Raw genomic sequence first — 23166 nt, forward strand, 5'->3', positions numbered from 1 at the left:
ATTCAAAACAAGAAAAAGAGAAAAAGGGACTTTAAATGGGCCACTCAATTTAGGATCAAGTAGTTACTATAAAAACTCAGCAATATTTACATTAGACATTGTATAATAGTTGTAATATTCACAACATAACACAAAATATATACCTTTTCTTCCCCATCCACTGGTGATCACATCTGAACTGATACTGAACTTGCTTATCAACATATGTTACTGCTGTTATGTAAATGTTCTTTTCTACCTTCTACCAGAATGGTCTAAGCTGTTTAAGGACAGGGACCAATTGTTCCTTGAATTGTTTTTATGGTACTTATTAAATAAATGAAGTACATGAAGGTTTAACTACAAAGTCCTGGAAGTTAAGGGAACTAGCCTTAAGTTTTTCAAGACTCAGCTTCCTCAATTGTATGATAAAAAGGGTTGAAAAAGATGATAGTCTGGGATTTTATGATATTCATATCATATTAACTAGAAAATGGGTTAATATTCTTAGTATTCTGGTATATTAAAGAATTGGAAAGATTTTGAAAGGATATAAATATCCTGTTAAGAATAAGAAACATCTGTATGCTGAGGATGAACACAATTGGAAGGTTTGAAATACTGGTGTGGAATTTTTATTGGGAACACAAAACAAAAATCTCTATGAGACATGAGAGTGCAGACATGAGAGTGCATCTCAGGGAGTATGTGGAAACTTTTAATCAAAACACGTTTTATATTTTTATTTAGGAAAGTCTCTTTTTCAGTTCCTGACTTTAACAGCTGTTTTCAAAGTAATAAATTTTTCTTTACCAATCTGAAAATGGCCTTGGAGGTCATACTATCTTGTACACATATCTGAATCTGTGTATATACATTATTTATAACTGTGCATGGGAAAATCTTAGTTTAGAGGTACAATAATTCATTTACTACTTCTCTAAAAGCAGAAATCCTAAACAGAAGACATTTTTTTTAATGAAGAAAACAGAAAATTTCTCTGCAAAGACACTAGCAATTTTTCTGAGGGAGAAAACCATGTTTAATATATTGAAAAGATCAGAGAAAAATATCATACCTCCAAAATGTCCCTTGTAAGACAAGACCCTTGGGACCTTAGTTTGAAGAGATTATAGACCCCAAAAAGCTCTCCTTGATGCTTTTTTGATCCTTGAACTGCTTCAAAATATCGCTTGGCGTTTTCACTTCCAACCACCACACAGTGAAGTTGCTATAACAGAAAAAGACAAAAAAAAAACAAGATATTTTTGCAGTGTTTGTTCCAACAAAATGTCAGAATTTCCTGGCATTCCCTGTATATACACAACTTTAGCTGGAGCAGGCAGAAGCTCTGTAAGGAGAAAATTTTATTTTAATTTCCCTGGCAGATGTCACCATTATGAAATAATAATAATCTAGCTAGCCTTATTGAAGAAGAAATCTTACATTTACTAATTTATCTGTTTTCTAAAACTTACTCAAGATTATATCTCTATGGAATAGCTACCTGGTCTAAAATGAAAAAGGCATACATTTGAACACACTTTTCTCCTTTCTAGACTCTTCTTTCAAGAGAAACTATGTCATACGACCCAGCAATCTCACTGTTGGGCAAATATCCAGACAAAACTTTCTTTGAAAAAGACACATGCACCCATATATTCATTGCAGCACTATTCACAATAGCCAAGACATGGAAACAACCTAAATGTCCATCAACAGATGAATGGATTAAGAAGATGTGGTATATATACACAATGGAATACTACTCAGCCATAAAAAAGAACAAAATAATGCCATTTGCAGCAACATGGATAGAACTAGAGACTCTCATACTAAGTGAAATAAGTCAGAAAGAGAAAGACAAATACCATATGATATCACTTATACCTAGAATCTAATATACAGCACAAATAAACCTTTCCACCAAAAAGAAACTCATGGACTTGGAGAATAGACTTGTGGTTGTCAAGGGGGAGGGGGAGGGAGAGGGAGTGGGGTGGACTGGGAATCTGGAGTTAATAGATGCAAACTGTTGCCTCTGGAATGGATAAGCAATGAGATCCTGTTGCAGAGCACTGGGAACTATATCTAGTCACTTATGATGGAACATGATGGAGGATAATATGAGAAAAAGAATGTATATATGTATATGTGACTGGGTTACTTTGCTGTAGAGTAGAAACTGACAGAACACTGTAAACCAAGTATAATGGAAAAAATAAAAATCATTAAAAAAAACCCTACTTATTGAAAATGATTATAATAACGGCACATGCAGTGTATACTGTGTGCCCAGGTCTATTCAAGGCAAAAAAAAAAAAAAAAAAAAGGGGAAAAAGAAAAAAAAGGTACAAACTATGAAAACTGGTAGAAATAGTCCTTACATCATCAATGTTAAATTATAATCTAAAGTAACTATATAATAACCATGTTGGTATCAAACTAATTGAGGCCACAGTTACATTGTCAACTAACAGCAAAAACCCAATCGTAGTTTAGAAAAATTGCATCTCTGAAACAGTTTTGAATACCTGGAACCTTTAAGGACATATACCATTTTAGCATCAACATTAATGTGCCTATTTACTAGAAATTTTATTAAATACAATGCAAATACAATTTGATTAACCCCATGTACACTTTAACTTTCTTGAAGGAAACAAAGCACATAATGAAAAATAACTTTGGTCAATAGTTAATGGAAGGACTAGTAAGAAGTGATAATTGTGATTCTCACCCTGATGATTTATACTATAATAAATTATGTAGGCAACTAAAATTATTCTTAATAATAGATACTATTTATTGAACATATGTTAACATTTTTACATTCTCATTATTCCTACAAACTATAAAATATCATCTCCCTTTTAGAAAAAAAAATAAATTTAGAGAAATAAAGTGTCTTGCTCACAGCTGCTCCACTAGGAAGCATCATTTCTAGAATTTATACCTGAGTTAGACAGAATCCAAAATTTATACTTTAAAATTTTTTATTTTTTTAGTTTCTTTTTAAAAAATTACTCAATGAATTTTATTATATTTGTAGTTGTACAGTGATCATCTCAACCCAGTTTTATAGCATTTCCATCCCAATGCTCCCCAGCGCATCCCCCCACCCCACCACCTGTCTCATTTGGAAAACATAAGTTTTTCAAAGTCTGCAAGTCAGTATATGTTCTGCAAAGAAGTTCATTATGTCCTTTTTTTAGATTCCACATGTAAGTGATAGCATATAATGTTGGTGTCTCACTGTCTGACTGATTTCACTCAGCATGATAATTTCTAGGTCCATCCATATTGTTGCAAATGTTGTTATTTCTTTCCTTTTAATGGCTGAGTAATATTCCATTGTGTATATGTACAACATCTTCTTGATCCACTCCTCTGCTGATGGACATTTAGGTTGTTTCTATGTCTTGGCTATTGCATATAGTGCTGCAATGAACATTGGAGTACATGTATCTTTTCAAGTCATGGTTTTCACTGGATAGATGTCCAGGAGTGGGATTGCCGGATCAAATGGTAATTCTATTTTTAGTTTTCTGAGGACTCCCCATACTGTTTTCCACAGTGGTTGCACCACTTCACATTCCCACCAACAGCGTAACAGGGTTCCCTTTTCTCCACACTCTCTCCAGCATTTATTTGTACACTTTTTGATGATGGCCATTCTGGCTGGTGTAAGGTGGTACCTCATAGTAGTTCTGATTTGCATTTCTCTAACAATTAGGGATGTTGAACATCTTTTCATGTTTTTTTTGGCCATCTGTATGTCTTCTTTGGAGAATTGTCTGTTTATATCTTCTGCCCACTTTTTGATGGGGTTCGTTTGTTTTGGTATTGAGCTGCAGGAGATGTTTATAAATTCTGGAGATTAATCTCTCGTCAGCTGATTCATTTGCAAATATTTTCTCCCATTCTGTGGGTTGTCTTTTCGTTTTGTTTAGGGTTTCCTTTGCTGTAAGAATCTTTTAAGTTTAATTAAGTCTCATTTGTTTGCTTTTGTTTTCATTGTCACTACTCCAGGAGGTGGGTCTGAGAAGATATTGCTGTGGTTTATGTCGGAGAGTGTTTGGTCTACATTTTCCTCTAAGAGTTTTATAGTGTCTGGTCTTACATCTAGGTCTTTAATCCATTTTGAATTTATTTTTGCGTATGGTGTTGGAGAGTGTTCTAATTTCATTCTTTTATATGTGGCTGTCCAGTTTTCCCAGCACCACTTATTGAAGGGGATGTCTTTTCTCCATTGTATATTCTTGCCTCCTTTGTCATAGATTAGTTGGCTGTCCAAAATTTATACTTGTATCAATTTCTCATCTCCAGATGTCCCTCTTAAAACAATACCCTTGGGACCTAATTTGGAATAAGTTATGGATCAACATTCAGACTTGGTCAGTTTTATACCACCATCCCAGCAATGTGGGCTATAGTCCTGGGAATACAGAATCACGATAGCAATTGATGGACTTGATGGCTGAGTTACTGATGATTTTACACTTGCTACTGACTCTTCCTTAAACACTGTATTGTCAGACTTCTGGACTATTAAATATAATCACCAAAGTAATTTGTAAGCATTAATCTGAATCTTTATAAATTCCCTACCAAAGTTTTATCACAAAATTTATAAGAGGCATATTATTTTGTACTTAAAATACATTTTCTACAGTGGCTCCAGTAAGAGTGAAGGCCAGATGCATCCATCTGTAGCCTGGCTATAAACAATCAAGTCAGAAAAGAAGGCAGGGGGACAAAATCAGTAATTGAAAAATGTAGCTTGGTTTCCAGCTTAAGAAAAAGCCCAAACGAGGCTACAAAGTGCCTGGATTTCTTAACAATATATATGATATACAAGAAGTAAAAGGGAAAGAGGGAATATTCTTCATGTTAGACTTCATGACCTCCTCTTCCATCTTCAAGGCCAGTAATGAGGCATCTTCCCATCACTCTCTCTGACCCTCTGCTTGTGCCATCACACTGCCTTCTTTCCTTTTTCTGACCCTACTCCCTACCCTTCCCTTTGGAAGGGCCCTTGTGATTATGCTGGGCCCACCCATATAATCCAAGTGGGTTCAGGGGATTAGGAGGTGGATATCTTGGGGGGACCATTATTCAGCCTACCACAGTAAGGAAGAGAAATAAGCATGATGAGAGCTTGTCAAAATAACAAAGCAGTCACTTTGAAGCAGTTCTCACTGGCCAAAAAATGAGACAGTTTGAACATAAAAATAATTAATGATATTCAATGGGTTCCTGAAATCTGTTACACTATCCCATGAGTGAGTCCATACAGTTTACATAGAAAGGAAAGCTCTTTTTAGTTTTTTTTAATTAAAGTATGGTTGATTTACAATGTTGTGCCAATTTCTGCCATATAGCTATGGTAGAATGCCAATAAATATAAAAGAAGCAATAATGGAAATAGAAAAATCACCATCACAGTGGTAGCTGATTCAGTGAATCATCAGTGAATGCTGAGGCTGATGAGAACAGGCTTGATGAGGAAGAGGATACGGTTATCTCTCATCCCCTGAGAGGGATTGGTTTCAGGACCACCATGGATACCAAAACCCACGCATGCTCAAGTCCCTTTTATTAAATGGCATAGAATTTGCATATAACCTATGCACAACCTCTTATATATTTTTTTATTTTTGGGGGGAGGTGCTTTTATCTTTTTATGGCCACACCCGTGGCATATGGAGGTTCCCAGGCTAGAAGTCAAATCAGAGCTGTACCTGCTGGCCTATGACAGGGCTACAGCAACTCCAGATCCTTAACCCACTGAGCAAGGCCAGGGATCAAACCTGCATCCTCATGGATACTAGTCAGGCTCGTTAGCCACTGAGCCATGATGGGAACTCCTCCTATATACTTTAAATCTTTTCTAGTTGACTTATGCTATCTAATACAATGTAAATAACACATAGCAAATTCAAATTTTGCTTTTGGAACTTTCTGGACTTTTTTTTCCTTCATACTTTTGTTCTATGGTTGGTTGAATCTGTGGATGCAAACACATGGATACAGAGGGCTAACTATATTGGCATGGCCTCTAAGGATCTCCCTAGAAAATATTTATCAATTTACAAATGAAAAAAAATGGTGACTCTGCAGTGGAGAAGGCTGGCAGACACAAACTTGACAGGTGATCACATTATCACCGGTGGTGGGGCAGGTCACCACCAAGTGCCTTTGGACCAATGCAATGAGAGAGCACAGCACTCTTTCTGTACTGTTCTTGCCAAACTTTTTGTCATGAGTTGGGACATGAGAAAACATCAAATGGACCTACACTGAGGGAGAGCATATACACGGAAACACTTTACTTTTTAAACTATCAAAGTTAAGAAGGACCAGGAAAGCTGGGTAAATGTTGCAGGTTGAAGAAAACTAAAATGAAATGTAACTCTGATCCTGGATTAGATCCTGAGCCAGAAAAGAGAAAGGAGACATTGCCAGGAAAGTTGGTGAAATCCGAATGGGTTCCATTCAGATGTAACAGATTACAAGGTAATGTTGTACAAATGTTAGTTTCTTGATTTGGGTAAGTGCATATTCAAGAGGAGAGTGGGGGAGGGGGAGGGCAAGTTGCAGAACAATATGTAAAATGGAGTGTTGATAATGCACAAAGCTATTTTTATTTTTTTGTCTTTTTTTGGCTTTTTCTTGAGCCACTCCCACAGCATATGGAGGTTCCCAGGCTAGGGGTCCAATCAGAGTTGTAGCCACCGGCCTACGCCAGAGCCACAGCAACACGGGATCCGAGCCACGTCTGCGACCCACACCACAGCTCACCGCAACACTGGATCCTTAACCCACTGAGCAAGGGCAGGGATCAAACCCGCAACCTCATGGTTCCTAGTCGGATTTGTTAACCACTGTGCCAGGATGGGAACTCCAAAGCTATTTTTATATGTACGTATAAATAGGAGACTGTCCTCGTTTGGGGGAAATACACACTAGAGAGTTTAGAGGTGATACATCTGCAGCTTTCTCTCAAATGTTCAGAAAAGGAATAAAGATCATGGCTGAGAGAGAGAGAAAGCAAATGTGGTAAAATGTTAACAACTGAGGAATTTGGGTGAAGTTGATTGGGAGTTCTCTGTGCTGTTCTTGCAACCCTTCTGTAAATACATACTGACTTCTAACTAAATTACACATATGAAAGATGAATTTCTGAATGCCAAACTTCACCTTACATGCCATGCTCCAAACCTGAAGGAGCACAGTTGCTCTAGATATGATGTTTTTATTTTTAAAAAGTATGAAACATCTGTAGGCATTATCACAACATATGCACACAAAAACATGTAAGTTCAAGTCCCTCCAACAATAGAGACCATCCGTTATCAGTCTAACCAACACTGTATGTTTAGGTTTAATCCTTCCTAGATCTTTTTCGAGGCAGTTAGAACAATTTACATAGTTTTATAAATGAACACAATTGATACACTTGTTCCACAAGTTACTTTTTTTTTGCCCTACTTAAAAATGTCTTAAAGATTGTGCCACCATACATTTGCTCTATAATTTTTTTTTAAAGGATTTTGGTGCTGAGGAGTATTCCATAATATCAGAATTCATGTTATTATTCTGTTATTCTTGGACATCTAGGCTGTTTCTTTTTTTCAAACAAATGCTAAGAGTTCTGAATATAAATCCTTGTCATCCTTCACCGTGCATGCGTGTGAGTATTCTGCCAAGTATTTAAAAGCGCATTTTAAAATGCTGTTACATTAGTTTCTAAAATAAGCGCACCAAGTTGCACTCTCAAAAATACTATATCAGCACCTCTTTAAAAATATCCCCACCAACAATGAACAATGCCTATCTCCCCACCTCCTTAAAGAACCCCCACAGAGCTAAACAAAAAAGTCTTTTTGCAGAATGTGCAGAACGCAATCTTATTTTATTTTTTATTTTTCAGTGTGGTCATTGCTGTGGCGTGGGTTTGATCCCTGGCCTGGGAACTTCTGCATGCTGCGAGTGCAGCCAAAAAAAAAAAAGTAGTCAAATTTACAATATCTGCCTTAGAGGCTCTATCAGTTTCCTAAGGCTGCTGTAACAAAGTACCATAAACTGGGTGGTATAAAACAACAGAAATTCATTCTCCCAGTACTGGAGGCTAAAAGTCTGAAATCAAGATATTGGCAGGGCTGTGCTCTCTCTGAAGGTTCTAAGGGAAGATCCTTCCTTTCCTCTTCCTAGTTTCTGGGAGTTGCTGACAGTTCTTGGCATTCTTCAGTTTTTAGCTGTATCACTCCCATTTTTGCCTCTGTCATCACATGGCATTCTCCCTCTGTGTCTGTATCCAAATTTCCCTCTTATAAGAATATCAGTTATTGGATTAAGGACCAACCTAATCCAGTGTGACCTCATTTAACTTCATTACATATACAAAGACCTTACTTTCAAATAAGATACCACACACAGGTACCAGGGGTTTGGGACTTCAACATATGCTTTTAATTTAATTTCTTTTTTTGGGGGGGGGCACAATTCAATTTCTGACAGAGGCTTTGTTTAAGATTTTTACATTTATGTTCACGAGACATACTTGTCTATAATTTTCTGTTCCTTTTTTTTTTTTTTTCTTTTTAGGGCCACACCTGCTGCATATGGAAGTTCCCAGGCTGGGGGTCGAATCAGTGCTGCAGCTGCTGGCTTACAACCCAGCCACAGCAATGCGGGATCCAAGCAGCATCTGCGACCTACACCACAGCCTGCAGCAACACCAACCAGATACTTAATCCACTGAGTGAGGCCAGGGATTGAACCTGCATCCTCATGGATACTAGTTGGGTTCATAGCCTGTTGCACCATAACAGGAACTCCCTATAATTTTCTGTTCTTGTAACATCTTTGCCAATTTTGGCATCAGGATTCTTTTATCCTCCTAGAGTGGGTTGGAAGTGTTCCCTTCTCTGTTCTCAAGAAGAATATTAAATATTTAATAGAATTTATCAGTAAGGTCATCTAGGCTAGGATCTTTCTTTATGGAAAAGTTTTGAATTAAAATTTAATTCATTTTCTTGGACAATATAGAGCTATCACTTTCCCTCCTTTGGAGTTACGGTTCCTAAACATCTAGTATCACTAATAAGAAGTTAGCTATTTATCTAATTCTAATTCTTTCGTAGATATTTTTTTTTTCCTCTCCATAAAGTTTATCTCTGGAAATTTTAAGGATTTTTCCCTTTATCCTTGGTGTTTTACCATTATGGAAAGACAAACTAAGTGTGGATCCATATTTATTTATTCTATTTAGTACTCGGTGGGCCTCTATAATTGTGGACTCTTTGTTTCTTACTTTTTAAATGTTTCTTCCTTTTTTGAGGCTTCTTCCTTCTCTTTCTTCTGTTCCTTCCTTCAGCTGAAAGAGTGATACCGGAAATTCTAGATCAAGTCTTCATTACTCCTAACTTTTCTTACACATGTTCTGTCTCTGCCTTTTTGGTCTGGAATCAAGAACAATTGCTTGGCTCTTATTTTTAGATGAAAACTTTGGCCTTTGCTATTCAGCCTGTCATGGGAGTATTTCATTTTCTGAATCTCTTAACGGATTTTTTCCTAGTAGTCTTTTCTTGTTTCCAGCATCTTACAACCTCACTTACTTTTGCATATTTATCTCTTTAAAAATCGCTTTTACTCTTTTCTATTAATTTTGTTTTCTCTGAGGTTAATTTTTTTTTCTAGTGCCTATATTAGTTCCTATGTTTCTTGTAAAAAATTATAAACCTGGTGGCAATTTATTCTCTACAGTTTTTACAGGCCAGATGTCTGATGTCAGTATTACTAGAATGAAATAAAGATTTAGCAGAGCCATGTTCTCTCCACAGGCTCTAGGGGGAGATCTCCTCCCCACTTCTTCCCACTTTTGGTGCTGCCAGCATTCCTTAGTCTGTGACCACATCCCTCCACTCTCTGCCTCTGTGGTGACACTGCCTTCTCTCCTGTCTGTGTCGGATCTCCCTTTGCTTCCTATTTATAATGACTCTTGTGCTTTAGGGCCCACCTAGACATTTCAGGCTAATTTCCTCATCTCAAAAAATCCTTAACTTAATCACATCTGCAATGACCCCTTTTTTCCATATAAAGTAACATTTTACAGGTTCCAAGGATTAGGATCTGGTATCTTTGAGGGCCATGTACATAGTGTTTCCTAAACTGTTCAATACTAATTACTTTTGGGGGAGAGGGGGTTTTTATCTGTCTTCAAATGCCTTACAAGCTTATCTCAGCCAACTGTAGTAAGTATTCAAAGTAAGGGGAGGGGGTGTTTGCAAGTTACTTACTACTCTGGGCAATGGGAGGGACTTTCTGATATCAGCAAAAATCTGGAGCTCTGTCTTGCTTCTTTCAGTATTTCTACTTATTGTTTCTGCTGGAGAGCAGACATTTCCATTGGCTGCAATTTGGTACAGTGGGGAAAGAATGCAAGGATTAAACTATCTCATTAGATCATGAATAATGCCCCAAAGAGGGGGCATCACATAACCCAAGGCTCCTTTCTTTTTTAAGTATCTGTTGACCCTAAGCTTGGAATATCCACAAGTTACACCTACCGTTTTCAGTAGTCTTTTCCTGAATTTAGCTAGTTTTCTTCCTCAGACTGATCTCAACTGCCTTTTGTCTTTCAGGATTTCCTATCATTTCCGGTCCACAGAGCAAAATTTTCTTGCTTTCTAACATTTTTATAGGTTTCTTCCAAAACATAATTTTGGATTTTTTTCCTCCTCAAGAGATATGAAGAACAACTGTGAGACTAGAGTGTGTTTGCCATTTTGCCATTTGCACCCTTGGTTTATACTCCAATCAATCTTTAAATCACATTCATACCATTTCCTCACATAATTGTCATCTTATCTCTATCTGGGCCTACCAAGTTGCACGGCTGAATTGCTCCCTAAGAGGCTTATTTTAATAAGCAATTAGATCATAACAAAGTTCTGAAAACTTAAATTACCCTTATCTCCTGAAGACTTTTTATTACATATTATCATAAAATATGTTATATAACAGGCCATTTTATTTCATTAAATGAGTCATGAATAGACAAAAAGGAAATATATATAGTGATGGGATTGAGAAAACTTACTACGAGATTGAGAAAAGACTTACTTGCGACAAGTCAAAGGTAGTATTCTAAGGAGCTCCTCCTAAGATGAAAAAAAATACTATCCTATATTTTTCAAGATTAGTTAAATATGTGTGAAATAATAATTTTCAAGTAGTTGCACTATACCAAAGAACAAAAAGATTAAAGGTTTCTTATAGAGCTAATTGCTTTAAGAAAAATAAAAACTGCTGTGTACAATTCTATTTTTAGAATTAAGAAAATAGCATAAATTTAAGATTGGATCATTCTTAGGTTAACTACCACCACATGTGGCAGATGTTTGCTCTTAAATAGATTCCAACTGAATATATAGGGAGTAATTCAAATTTAACATTTATAATTAAACTTGAACCTCATTCCAGATCTTCTCAAGTGGGCAATTATAAACTAAATAAACTTTATTTAGAGGCACAGATAGGGTAGTAATTGATACCCTAAGGATATTAAAGAGTTAATGCAATTTTAGATGAATATTAAAAGCACCAGCACAGTAGTCAGTGCACTTGAGTTCTATTCCTGTAATTCCATTTAATGGGGTTCCCCAGGTCCCAGTTTCTTTATATACAACATGAAACATTTGCATTAGGTATCTCTAAGGTATTCCTCCCCAGTCTTCTTCATGTCATGACACACAAATGGTAAAACATGAGCATCTACTTGGAGAGGAGGCTGCTCAAGGCTGGAAGCTGGCTTAGTTAATCTTGCTGCCCAGAGCACTATAGGATGTGTGGGTGCACCTGTACCCACCTGCAGCATATACTTCTGTCTTGGCCCACAGTCTGGGGAGCTGTGACCTTGCTACTCAAATTGTGGTCTGCAGACTAGTCATGCTGGCACTCCCAGGAGCTTTTTAAAAATGCAGAATCTTAGGTTCCACATAGCACTACTGAGTCAGAATCTGTATTTTAAAGATTCCTTAGTAATTCATGTGCACACTGAAGAAATACTGCTCTAGGAAATTTTCGGCTCTAAGATTCAATGAACCTAAAGAAGTAATCTGTTTTATAGAAATGGATTCTAGAGCATATTTCCTAATCTTCTTAAGTTCTCAATTAGCTAGACTCAAGTAAAATATTTTTACACAAATTCATTACTAATTTTTGAAAACTGAGAAATTATTTACTTTTTAATTAGAGAAAGGGAAATGCATTTACCTGCTTGTATAACTGCCGTAAGTACATGATCTCCTCCACAGTTCCCAAGGATATCAGCCTAAGCACTTTGACATCTCTGCATTGCCCAATCCTATATGCTCTGCAAAAAGATTACAAACAAAAGGCAACCAAGATCAAGCGAAACAACTTTGGGTTCAGGAGGTGGCTTTTTGGATATAAAAATGAAACATTACTAAAATTTTACATTAAAAAGACCTATTTTATGTTGAGATATGCTATATTATTTAGTAATAATATAAAAATAGAAATGCATATAAAAAGGCCAGCCATTAAGGAATAAAGTATCATAGAAAAAATACACATGTCGACTTCATTTCTGTTACAAACATCATGTTCCACTGCCCAGAAACTGTACCTAAATTCAGATTTTTCTTTTCTGGTGGTCTAGAACCTTATGAATGATTCCATTTATATCAAACTCTCAAAAATGCAAACTAATCCACAGTGGTTGCTTGGGAACAGAGGTCTTGGGAAGTGCAAGAGGGATGGATTACAAAGTGGGACAAGGATAAATGGGGGGGTTTATGGATATGTTCACTATCTTGATTGTGGAAATGCTTTCATGATGTATACCTATATCAAAACTTAGCAACTGCACACTTTAAACATGTGCAGTTTATTGTAATGTTAACTATACCTCCATGAAACTTAAAAAAAAGATAAAAAAAAAACAGCTGGGGAACAACAGTCAACCAACTGGCAAGTCTATGGAAGTACAGATTTATAGCCCTTGTCCACACAGATTTCTGAGCAGTCTGTGACTGGATCACTTAGTTGATTAGTACCCCAGGTGTTTGATATGGACCACAGTGCTAATTAAAACTCTAACCTGACTCACCACATTAGCTAACTATAGGTCTAGTACCTTCAGCTTTTCCCAGGTGGAAGCTTTACTGGATGTTCTGAATGAGGTCACCTGTTTCTAAATACCTGTTACAATCATGGGGGGAATCAAGAGCAAGGCCATACTGCCTCATGCTTGAAAATGCTACAATTTGGGGGAAATTTAATTTTGACCTTATAAAGTCACACTGGGTTGTAATATTTGGTGCTCCCTCTGCCTCCTTCACCCATTCCTCCTCACAGAGAAGGGCTTTTACCAGAGGCAGTTTTAGGGTCCTGGAAACCTTGTATTTCCAGAGAAGAATGGGGGCTCCTGTGACACAGCAAAGCCAGGAGTAAGTTACTGCATTCTCACTTCCATCCTATGGTCTAGAGAGGAGCTCATAATCCCTTTCTCTCTCACAATGGATTTGGGTCTAACAAAATTAAAAATGGATCTAAGGAAATGTCTTTTGGGTGTAAGCCCAATGTTTGCTGAAAGGGATTGATTCTGTTAGAATATATATTATTTAATCTCTACAGAAAAATACTCTATAAAATGTTACACTAGATCTTCATCAATTTCTTTTTTTTTTTTTCTTTTTCTTTCTTTTTTTTTTTTTTTTTTTTGGTCTTTTTGTCTTTTTGCTTTTTCTAGGGCCTCTCCTGCAGCATATGGAGATTCCCAGGCTAGGGGTCTCATCAGAGCTGTAGCTGCCGGCCACAGCCACAGCCACAGCAACGCAGGATCCGAGCTGCATCTGCGACCTACACCACAGCTCATGGCAATGCCAGATCCTCAACTCACTGAGTGAGGTCAGGGATCGAACCTGTAACCTCATGGTTCCTAGTCGGATTCATTAACCACTGAGCCACGACGGGAACTCCTTCATCAATTTCTAAGTCCATAAAGTCTGGATATGTAAATGGATTTTTATCATGTAAAGAGAAGTGTTGAGAAAGTGTTATACAATGTGGAGGTCAGTATCTTTGTTACTCTTTTTGGTTCCTCCTGTCAATCAATAGAAGGTGAGGGATGGGAAGAGGAATGTTGTTCATTTAGTTTTATTGTCAATGAACTTTCACTGAATGCCAAAGCACAGTGAACTGTGTTTTGAGAGAACTCTGAGATAAATAAGATAGGTCTTGATGGTGAGAAAAAGAACAAAATTATGACAAGTGTTGTTAAAACAACATTTGAATTTTGAAACAAAAAGAAATGGAGATACTTTCTGTGGATTTCAATTGACCATTTTCCTGGGCAGTAGTCAGTGGCAAGAGGCTAGTTAAAAATGCAGGTTCCTCAAGGTAGACTGTGTGGATTCAAATGAGTTCTATATTAAATTGACACCAAGTTAATTTCAATTGCATTAAAAAAATACTCCTTTACAGCTCTGCCATCACCTTTTTATCTTATGTCATAAATTGTATCTTTATAAGTCATATATCCATTAAAACAGACTTATACTTATTTCATGCATTTGTCTTTTAAATTCTATAGGAAAAAACTACAATTACAAATCAAAATTACAATAATACTGTTTTTTTAATGTGTTATGTGCTTACTTGTATCAGAGAACTTTATATTTTCATATGGCTTTGAATTAGAATTAGAGTTTTTCATTTGAAAGCGAAACTTTTTCCCTAACATTTCTCCTTAGTATAGACGAACAGAACAGAATAGAGAGCCCAGAAATAAACCCATGCACCTACAGTCAACTAATCTATTTCAAAGAAGGCAAGAATATGCAATGGAAAAAACAGTCTTTTCAATAAGTGGTTCTGGGAAAACCGGAAAGCCACATGTAAAACAATATGAATAGAACACTTACCAAATACAAAAATAAACTAAAATGTATTAAAGACCAAAATGTAAGAACTAAAACTTAAAACTCATAGAAGAGAACACAGCCAGAACAATCTTTGACATAAATCAAAGCAACAGTTTTAGGATTAGTCTCCTAAGACAAAAGAAACAACAGTAAAAATAAACAAATTGTACCTAACTAAACTTAAAGGCTTTGGCATAGCAAAGGAAACCATCAAAAATTGAGAAGACAACCCAAGGAATGGGAGGAAATACTTGCACATGATATGAGTGTCAAGAGGTTAATATCCAAAATAGCTCATACAGCTCATTAAAACAAAACAAAACAAAACAAAAAAAAGCAATATCCAAGAAAACCCCAAACCCCCAAAGCAAAACAAAAACATTAAAAACCCAAAGCAACACAATCAAAAAATGGGCAGAAGACCTGAAAAGACATTTTTCCTAAGAAGACATATATATAGCTATCAGGGACATGAAAAAATGTTCAAAATCACTAATTATTAGAGAAATGCAAATCAAAACCACAGTGAAATTTTACCTCATACCTCTAAGAATGGCTATCATCAAAAATACCACAAATAGCAAATGTTGGCAAGGATGTGGGGGAAATGGAACCCTTGTACACTGTTAGTGGGAATGTAAGTTGGTGCAGCCACTATGGAAAACAGTGTGGCGGTTCCTTAAAAAACTAAAAACAGATCCATATGATCTAGCAATTCCACATCTGTTTATATATCTGGAAAAATTGAAAACATTAATTCAAAATTATACATGCACCCCAATGTTCACAGAAGCACTGAAATACAATAGCCTCTCAGTATCCATCAACACAGAAATGGATAAAGAATATGTATACATATACAATGGATTATTACTCAACCATTAAAAGGAATGAAATTATGCCAAGTGCAAGAATGTGGATGGACGTAGAGAATATTATGCTTATTGAAATAAGTCAAACAGAGAAAGAAAAATACTATATGATATCATTTATATGTGGTACCTAAAAAATAAAACAAATGAATGCATATAGAAAAGTAGAAACAGAATCAGAGATACAGACAAACAAACTAGTGCTTACCAGTGGGGAGAGGGAAGGGGGTATGGGATTAAGAAATACAAACTACTCTGCATAAAATAGATTAGCAACAAGGATATATTATAACATGGTGGAAGATAGTATGAAAAAAAAAAGAATGTTCATATATATTTTTAAGAAGGATATACTGTATAATACAGGGAATTATAGCCATTATCTTGTAACTACTTTCAATGGAGTATAATCTATAAAAATATTGAATCATGCTGTATAACCAAAACTAATATAGTACTGAAAATCAACTATATTTCATAAAAAATACTATAAGGTTATGTCAGTCATACCGCAATAATACAAAATAAATAAATAAAACTTTAAAATACATTAGAAGGAGTTAATAGTTGATTATATGAAAGAGAGGAATGGATCATGAATCTGGAAGACATAGCAGTGGAAATCACTGAAGCTGAACAGAAAAAAGAATAAAGAATAAAAAGAAACATGGAACTACATCAAGCATACTTTCACAGCATATAAGTCCCAGAAGAAGAGTGAGAAAGGGGCAGAGAAAATATTTGAAGGCATAACTGAAAACTTCCCTAACCTGGAAAAGGAAACAGACATCCAGATGCAGGAAACACAGAGTCTCAAAGAGAATCAACCCAAACAGGAGCACACCAAGAAAAATTAAAATTAAAATGGAAAAAATTTAAAATAGAGAATATCAAAAAGCGGCAAAGGAACATCAACAAGCTACATACAGAGGCACTTCCATAATGCTATCGGCTGACTTTTCAGGAGAAACTCTGCAGGCCAAAAGGGAGTAATATGATTATTTAGTGATGAAAGGGAAAAATCTACAACCAAGAATACTACTTGGCAAGACTTTCATACAGATTTGATGGAGAGGTCAAAAGTTTTATAATCAAGCAAAAGCTAAAAGTGTTTAACACTACCAAACTGGTTCCAAGAAATGACACAGGGATGTTTCTATGTGAAAAAGAAAAGGCCACAACCAGATATATAAAAATTACAAGTAAAAAGATATCATTGGTAAAAGTAAATATACAGTAAATGTAGCAAATCAACCATGTGGAAAGCTAGTAGGAAGATTAAAAGACAAAAATATAAAAATCATGTATACACCTAAAAGAAGTTGGGATACACAAAATAAAAAGAGGTAAAATGTGATGTCAAAAACAGTAAACATGGCAAGAGAGGGAATAAAAATTCAGGGTTTCTCAGTGTGTGTGAACTTAAAAGATCAGCAACTTTAAATAAAGACATATATAAATAGAGTGCTAGGTTAAACCTTATGGTAAACACAAATTAAAAATCTAAACACACACAACAAAGAGAAAGGAATGCAAACATAATACTAAAGATAGTCATCAAATCACAAGAAAGAGAACAAAAAAAGAAAGGAACAAAAAAGAACTACAAAAACAACTGTAAAACAAATAACAAAATGGAAATAAGAACATACCTATCAATAAGAGCTTTAAAAATAAATGGACTAACTGGGAAAATTGGACAGCTGCATGTAAATCAATCAAATTAGAACATACCCTCACACCATGCACAAAAATAAACTCAAAATGAAGACAAACATAAGACATGACACCATAAAATTCTAGGAAAGAACCTAGGCAAAACATGTTCTGATATAAATCATACAAATGTTTCTTATGTCAGTCTGCCAAGGCAATAGAAATAAAAACAAAAATAAACAAATGGGACCTAATCAAAGCAAAGGAAACAATTAAAAAAAAAGAAATATAGACTAGGAGAAAATAGTTGTAAACAATGTAACCAACAAGGGCTTAATCTCTAAAATATACAAACAACTCATAAAACTCAACAACAACAAAAGCAAAAAACCCAATTGAAAAATGGGCAGGAGACCTAAATGGACATTTCTCCAAAGAAGACATAAGGATGGCCAGTAGGCACATGAAAGGACACACAACATCACTAATTACTAGAGACATGCAAATAAAAACTACAATGAAGTACCACCTCACACCAGTCAGAATGGGCATCATTAATAAGTCTACAAATAACAAATGATGGAGAGAATGTGGAGAAAAGGGATCTTCCTACACTGTTGGTGGAAATGTAAATTGGTAAAACCACTATGCAAAACAATACGGCAGTTCCTCAGAAAACCAAATATAAAACTACCCCATATGATCCAACAACCCCACTCCTGGATATACATTTGGACAAAATTATAATTCAAAACAATATATTCACCCCTTGTTCATGGCAGCACTATTCACAACAGCCAAGATATAGAAATAAACTAAATCTCCATTGACAGATGAACGAGTTAAGAAGTGGCACATATATACAATGAAATATTACTCAGTCATAAAAAAGAACAAAATAATACCATTTTCAGCAACAGGGATGGAACTAGAGATCCTTATTCTATGTGAATAAAGTCAAAGAAAGACAAATACTATATATTACTTGTATGTGGAATCTAAAATATGGTGCAGATGAACCTATCTACAAAACAGAAACAGATTCACATCCATAGAGAACAGACCATTTGGTTGCCAAGGAGGATAGGGGAGGGAGCAGGATGAATTGGGAGTTTGGGGTTAGTCGATGCAACTATTACATTTAGAATGGATAAACAACAAGGTCCTATTGTATAGTGCAGGGAACTATATGCAATCTCCTAGGATAGACTATGAGGGAAAAGAATATATAAAAGAAGGTGTGTATATATAAATATACACTGAGGCACTCTGCCATACAGCATAAACTGGCACAACATTGCAAATCAACTATACTTTAATTTTTTAAAAAATTAAAAAATAAATGGAGTTAACACTATAATCAAAAGATATAGAGTAGTTGAATAGATACAAATATGTTGCCTACAAGAGACTCACCCTTGAGCTAAAGACTGAAAGTGAGGGATGGAAAAAAGTATTCCTCAAAAACAAAAATGAAAATAAAACTGGGATAGCAATATTTATATCAGAAAAAAAATAGACTTTAAAACAAAGACTGTAGCAAGAGACAAAGAAAGACATACAGAATTATCAGCAGATCAATTCAAGAAGGCATAACAACTGTAAATGCATGTGCACCCAGCATAGGAGTACCTAAATATATAAAGCAGATATTAACAGACATAAAGAACTGAACAGTAACACAGTAATATTAGGGGACTTTAACCCCCACTTACATTAATGGACAGATCATCCAGACAGAAAATCAAGCAGGAAACATTGGTCTTAAACAACATATTAGCTCAGACAGACTTAGAACCTTCCATCCAAAAGCAGCAAAATGCACATTCTTTTCAAGTTCATATGGAACACTGTCCAGAACAGACCATAGGCTAGGCCACAAAACGAGTTTGTAAATTTAAGATTTGAATCATATTAAGCATCTTTTCTGACCATAATGATATGAGAGTAGAAATCAAGTATATAAAAAAAAAGCTCTGCAAAAACACAAACATGTGACACTAAAGAATATGCTACTAAACAATCAATGGATTGCTGAAGAAATCAAAGAAGAAATAAAAATTGACTTGGAGACAAATGAAAATGGAAGCACAATGGTCCAAAATCCATGGGACTCAATAAGAGCAGTTTAGAAGCTTAAAGCATTACAAGTCTTCCTTGGAAAATTTAAAAAACCTCAAATAAACAACATAACCTTCTACCTAAAAGAGCTAGAAAAAGAAAAAACAGAACTGAAAGTTTGTTGAAGGAAAAAAGTCATAAAGGTTAAAGCAGAAATAAATGAAATAGTGATCAAAAAAACAATAGAAAAGATAATGGGAGTTCCCATCGTGGTGCAGCAGAAATGAATCCGACTAGGAACCATGAGGTTGTGGGTTCGATCCCTGGCCTCGCTGAGTGGGTTAAAGATCTGGCGTTGCCATGAGTTGCGGTGTAGGTCCCAGATGCGGCTTGGATCTAGTGTTGCTGTGGCTGTGGCATGGGCCAGCAGCTACAGCTCTAATTAGACCCCTAGACTGGGAACCTCCATGTGCCACGGGTGCAGTCCTAAAAAGACAAAAAAAAAAAAAAAAAAAAGTCAATGAAACCAAGAACTGGTTCTTCAAAAGGATAACCAAGACTGATAAACCTTTAGCCAGATTTTTAAATAAAAAAAAGAGAAAACATTCAAATCAATAAAATCTGAAATGAAATGAGAGAAGTTACAACCAATACCACAGAAATGCAAAGCATCATAAAAGATTACTAGAAATAATTATATGCCAATAAAGTGAATAACTTAGAAGAAATGAACAAATTCCTAGAAATGAACAATCTTCAAAGACTGAATCATGAACAAAAAGAAATTTTGAACAGACTAATAACCAGTAGTAAAATTGAACCCGTAATTTTAAAACTACCAAAAAACAAAAGTCCAGGACCAGACTGCTTTGCAGGTAACAACAAACACTTAGAGAAGAGTTAACACTATACTCAAGTTATTCCAGAAAAAGAAAAATTGTAGAGGATGGAACACTGTCAAAGTCATTCTATGAGGCTAACAATATCCCGATACCAAAACCAGACAAAGATATCATACAAAAAGAAAATTACAGGCTAGTATCACTGATGAACATACATGCAAAAATCCTCAACAAAAAGTAGCAAACTGAATTCAGCAATACATTAAAAGGATCATATACTTTGACCAATTGATATTTACCATAGAGATGCAAGTATGGTTCCATCTCCACAAATCAATCAATGTGATAAAACATATTAACACACTGAAGAATAAAAATCATACGGTCATCTCAAGAGATGTGGGAAAAACTTTTGAAAAAATTCAACATCCATTTATGATAAATCTTCCAAAAAAGTGAGTATAGACAGAACACACCTCAACATAATAAAGACCATATATGACAAGTCAACAGCTAACATCCTACTCAACAGTGAAACTGTGAAAGCATTTCCTCTAAGATCAAGAATAAGGCAAGGAGGACTCTTACCCAGTCACTTTTATTCAACATAGTATTGGAAGTCCTAGCCACAGCAATTAGACAAGAGAAAGAAGTAAAAGGAATCCAAATTGGAGACAAAGATATAAAACTGTCACTGTTCACGGATGACATGGCACTATACTCAGAAAGGCCTAAAAATGCCATCAAAAAGCTACTAGAGCTCATCAATGAATCTGTAAAAATGCAGCCTACAAATTAATATTGTAGAAATCTATTGCATATTTATACAGTAACAACAAACTATTAGAGAAATTAAGACTACAATCCCAGGAGTTCCCATTGTGGCTCAGTGGAAATGAATCTGACTAGGATCCATGAGGACACAGGTTCAATTCCTGGCCTCGGTCAGTGGTTTAAGGATCCGGCGTTGTTGTGAGCTGTGGTGTGGCCAATGGCTACAGCTCTGATGGACCCCTAGCCTGGGAACCTCCATATGCTGTGGTAAAGCCCTAAAAAGACCAAAAAAAAAAAAAAAAAAAAAAAGATACAATTCCATTTACATTCATATCAAAAAGAATAGAATACCTAAGAATAAAAACTCTGTTCAGAAAACTAAGGCACTGATGAAATGGATTGTATAAGAAAGCTGGTCTGGGATGCTATGCTTTATGATCTGGTCCTAAAATCCACTGGATGTTTGCCTGTCTGATTCTCCCTTGTTTATAAAATTTAGGAAACGATACTTTCAGCTTTGATCAAGGAGCACATGTTATAGGTCAATCCCTCTTTATGTACAGGATGTGGGAGAGGAATTTGTTTTAAAGTCAGTACGTTAATTGACTTCCCAGAAGGATGCACTCCCACAGCCCGAATTTGCTGATCCTATGTTTGAAATTTTGCTGGGCTTTCCTGCTCACTTTGGAATGTGGCTTTTCTCTGATGCTTTCTTGACCAGACAGATTCTTCCATAAGTTTCTCAGAACTTCTACTAATATTGACCTTTTCTGTTTTCCAGCAGTACAGGGGATTTATTCTTTCTTCTAAATCGGTCTCGTGAAAATAATGGGATTGTTGAGAGGAATGCAAAATAAATGATTTCAGCCTAACATGTGGATTCAGAAGTTCAGGGTTATCGTAAATAAAAGATTTTCATTTTTTTCCAAGGTTTTCTCTATCTTCTAATCACAGTCACATTATAAGCACCCTAACAATTTCAGGACCATTTTTAGATTAGAAGTATTTGGAATTCTCCTTTGGCACAGTGGTTAAGCATCCAGTATTGTCACTGCAGTGGTTTGGGTTGCTGCTGTGACACAGGTTCGATCCCTGGTCTGAGAACTTTCACATGCCACAGGTATGGCCAAAAAAAAAAAAAAATTGCAGGTTGCTTTAAATTTTGTCACTAATTATACCTGTCAATTGCTTGAAGATCATTGGCTGGATTCCAAGTAGGATCAAATAGCACAACCACATTGGCACCAACAAAATTGAGGCCTAGTCCACCAGCCCTAGAGTTAACAGAAAAAAGCATGTTAAAACATCAAAAATAAAGTTGTGCTGGTTTTCACATTTGTTTGGATACTCAAATACTGTAAAATTTTCCTAACATAACTTTTAAAAACTGCTAGTATACTCCTGCTAAGTAAATATATCCAATAAAATCAATATAGGAGTAAATGCATTTCTACTTACTCCTTCTAAGTGCAGCTAAAACCCCTGGATGTTATATATATAATAAAATGTAAGATTCTTAAAGACAGAGAGAACATAGATTGGCTAGAGACCATAAGACCTAAGTAAGGGCATGGCAGTGACTTCCCTGGCTTTGTTTTTTTGCCTAATATATCCCAGACCAGGTTCTGGAGAAGCTAACATCCTACAGTAACAGACGGAAAAAAAAAAAAAATCCCAAGAACATCCTTCTTCCATAGCTAAAAAATCAGAAAGGTACAGAATTTTAAGATGGAAAAACTGTAGATAATAACCAGCCTATTCTTGAAAACATCACAGAAGAAAATCTATGGCCCCAACCCTAACCTGGTCTGCAAAGGCTGAGTGAGGAGACTAAATGTCCATCTTTGCGTGAGAGTAATGAGGCATCTGTCATTTTTAACCAGGTAGTGTCAGAGAAGACTAATTCAGGAGTTAGAACTTTTCATTTATGTCCAGCTATAACCAGGTACCCTCTGTAGTGTATGCAGAGGCCATGCAAAAACAGTAATGAAGTGCCTCAATCTAAAGATGTCAACAGAGGCCAAG

The 23166-nt window shown here is 35.8% G+C and overlaps 1 protein-coding gene across 6 annotated transcripts in view; it reads right to left on the reverse strand.

Moving 5' to 3' along the window:
* Positions 1 to 23166, reverse strand: part of ERCC6L2 (ERCC excision repair 6 like 2) — a 129145-nt gene that overhangs the window by 46551 nt on the left and 59428 nt on the right. For 3 of the 6 annotated variants that reach the window (XR_014817656.1, XM_021064596.2, XM_003357697.6), the window contains exons 12-14: positions 22320 to 22415; positions 12262 to 12361; positions 1058 to 1210 (exon numbers count right to left, since the gene is read on the reverse strand). Coding sequence is in view for 5 of the 6 variants with exons in the window: in XM_021064596.2 (XP_020920255.1) it covers positions 1058 to 1210; positions 12262 to 12361; positions 22320 to 22415 (349 nt within the window). In the remaining variant the exon portion in view is untranslated. Of the gene's footprint in view, positions 1 to 1057; positions 1211 to 9298; positions 9362 to 10283; positions 10397 to 10545; positions 10725 to 11109; positions 11148 to 12261; positions 12362 to 22319; positions 22416 to 23166 lie in introns of those variants that run through there. The other 3 variants (XM_084979711.1, XM_084979710.1, XM_084979709.1) reach the window with 3 other exon arrangements.

This window comes from Sus scrofa, chromosome 10 (assembly GCF_054392235.1).
Source record: "Sus scrofa isolate SSC_HxYL_T2T_F1_AM1 chromosome 10, Sscrofa_HxYL_maternal_Yorkshire_Landrace_v2.0, whole genome shotgun sequence".
In the NCBI taxonomy this organism is placed as follows: domain Eukaryota; kingdom Metazoa; phylum Chordata; class Mammalia; order Artiodactyla; family Suidae; genus Sus; species Sus scrofa.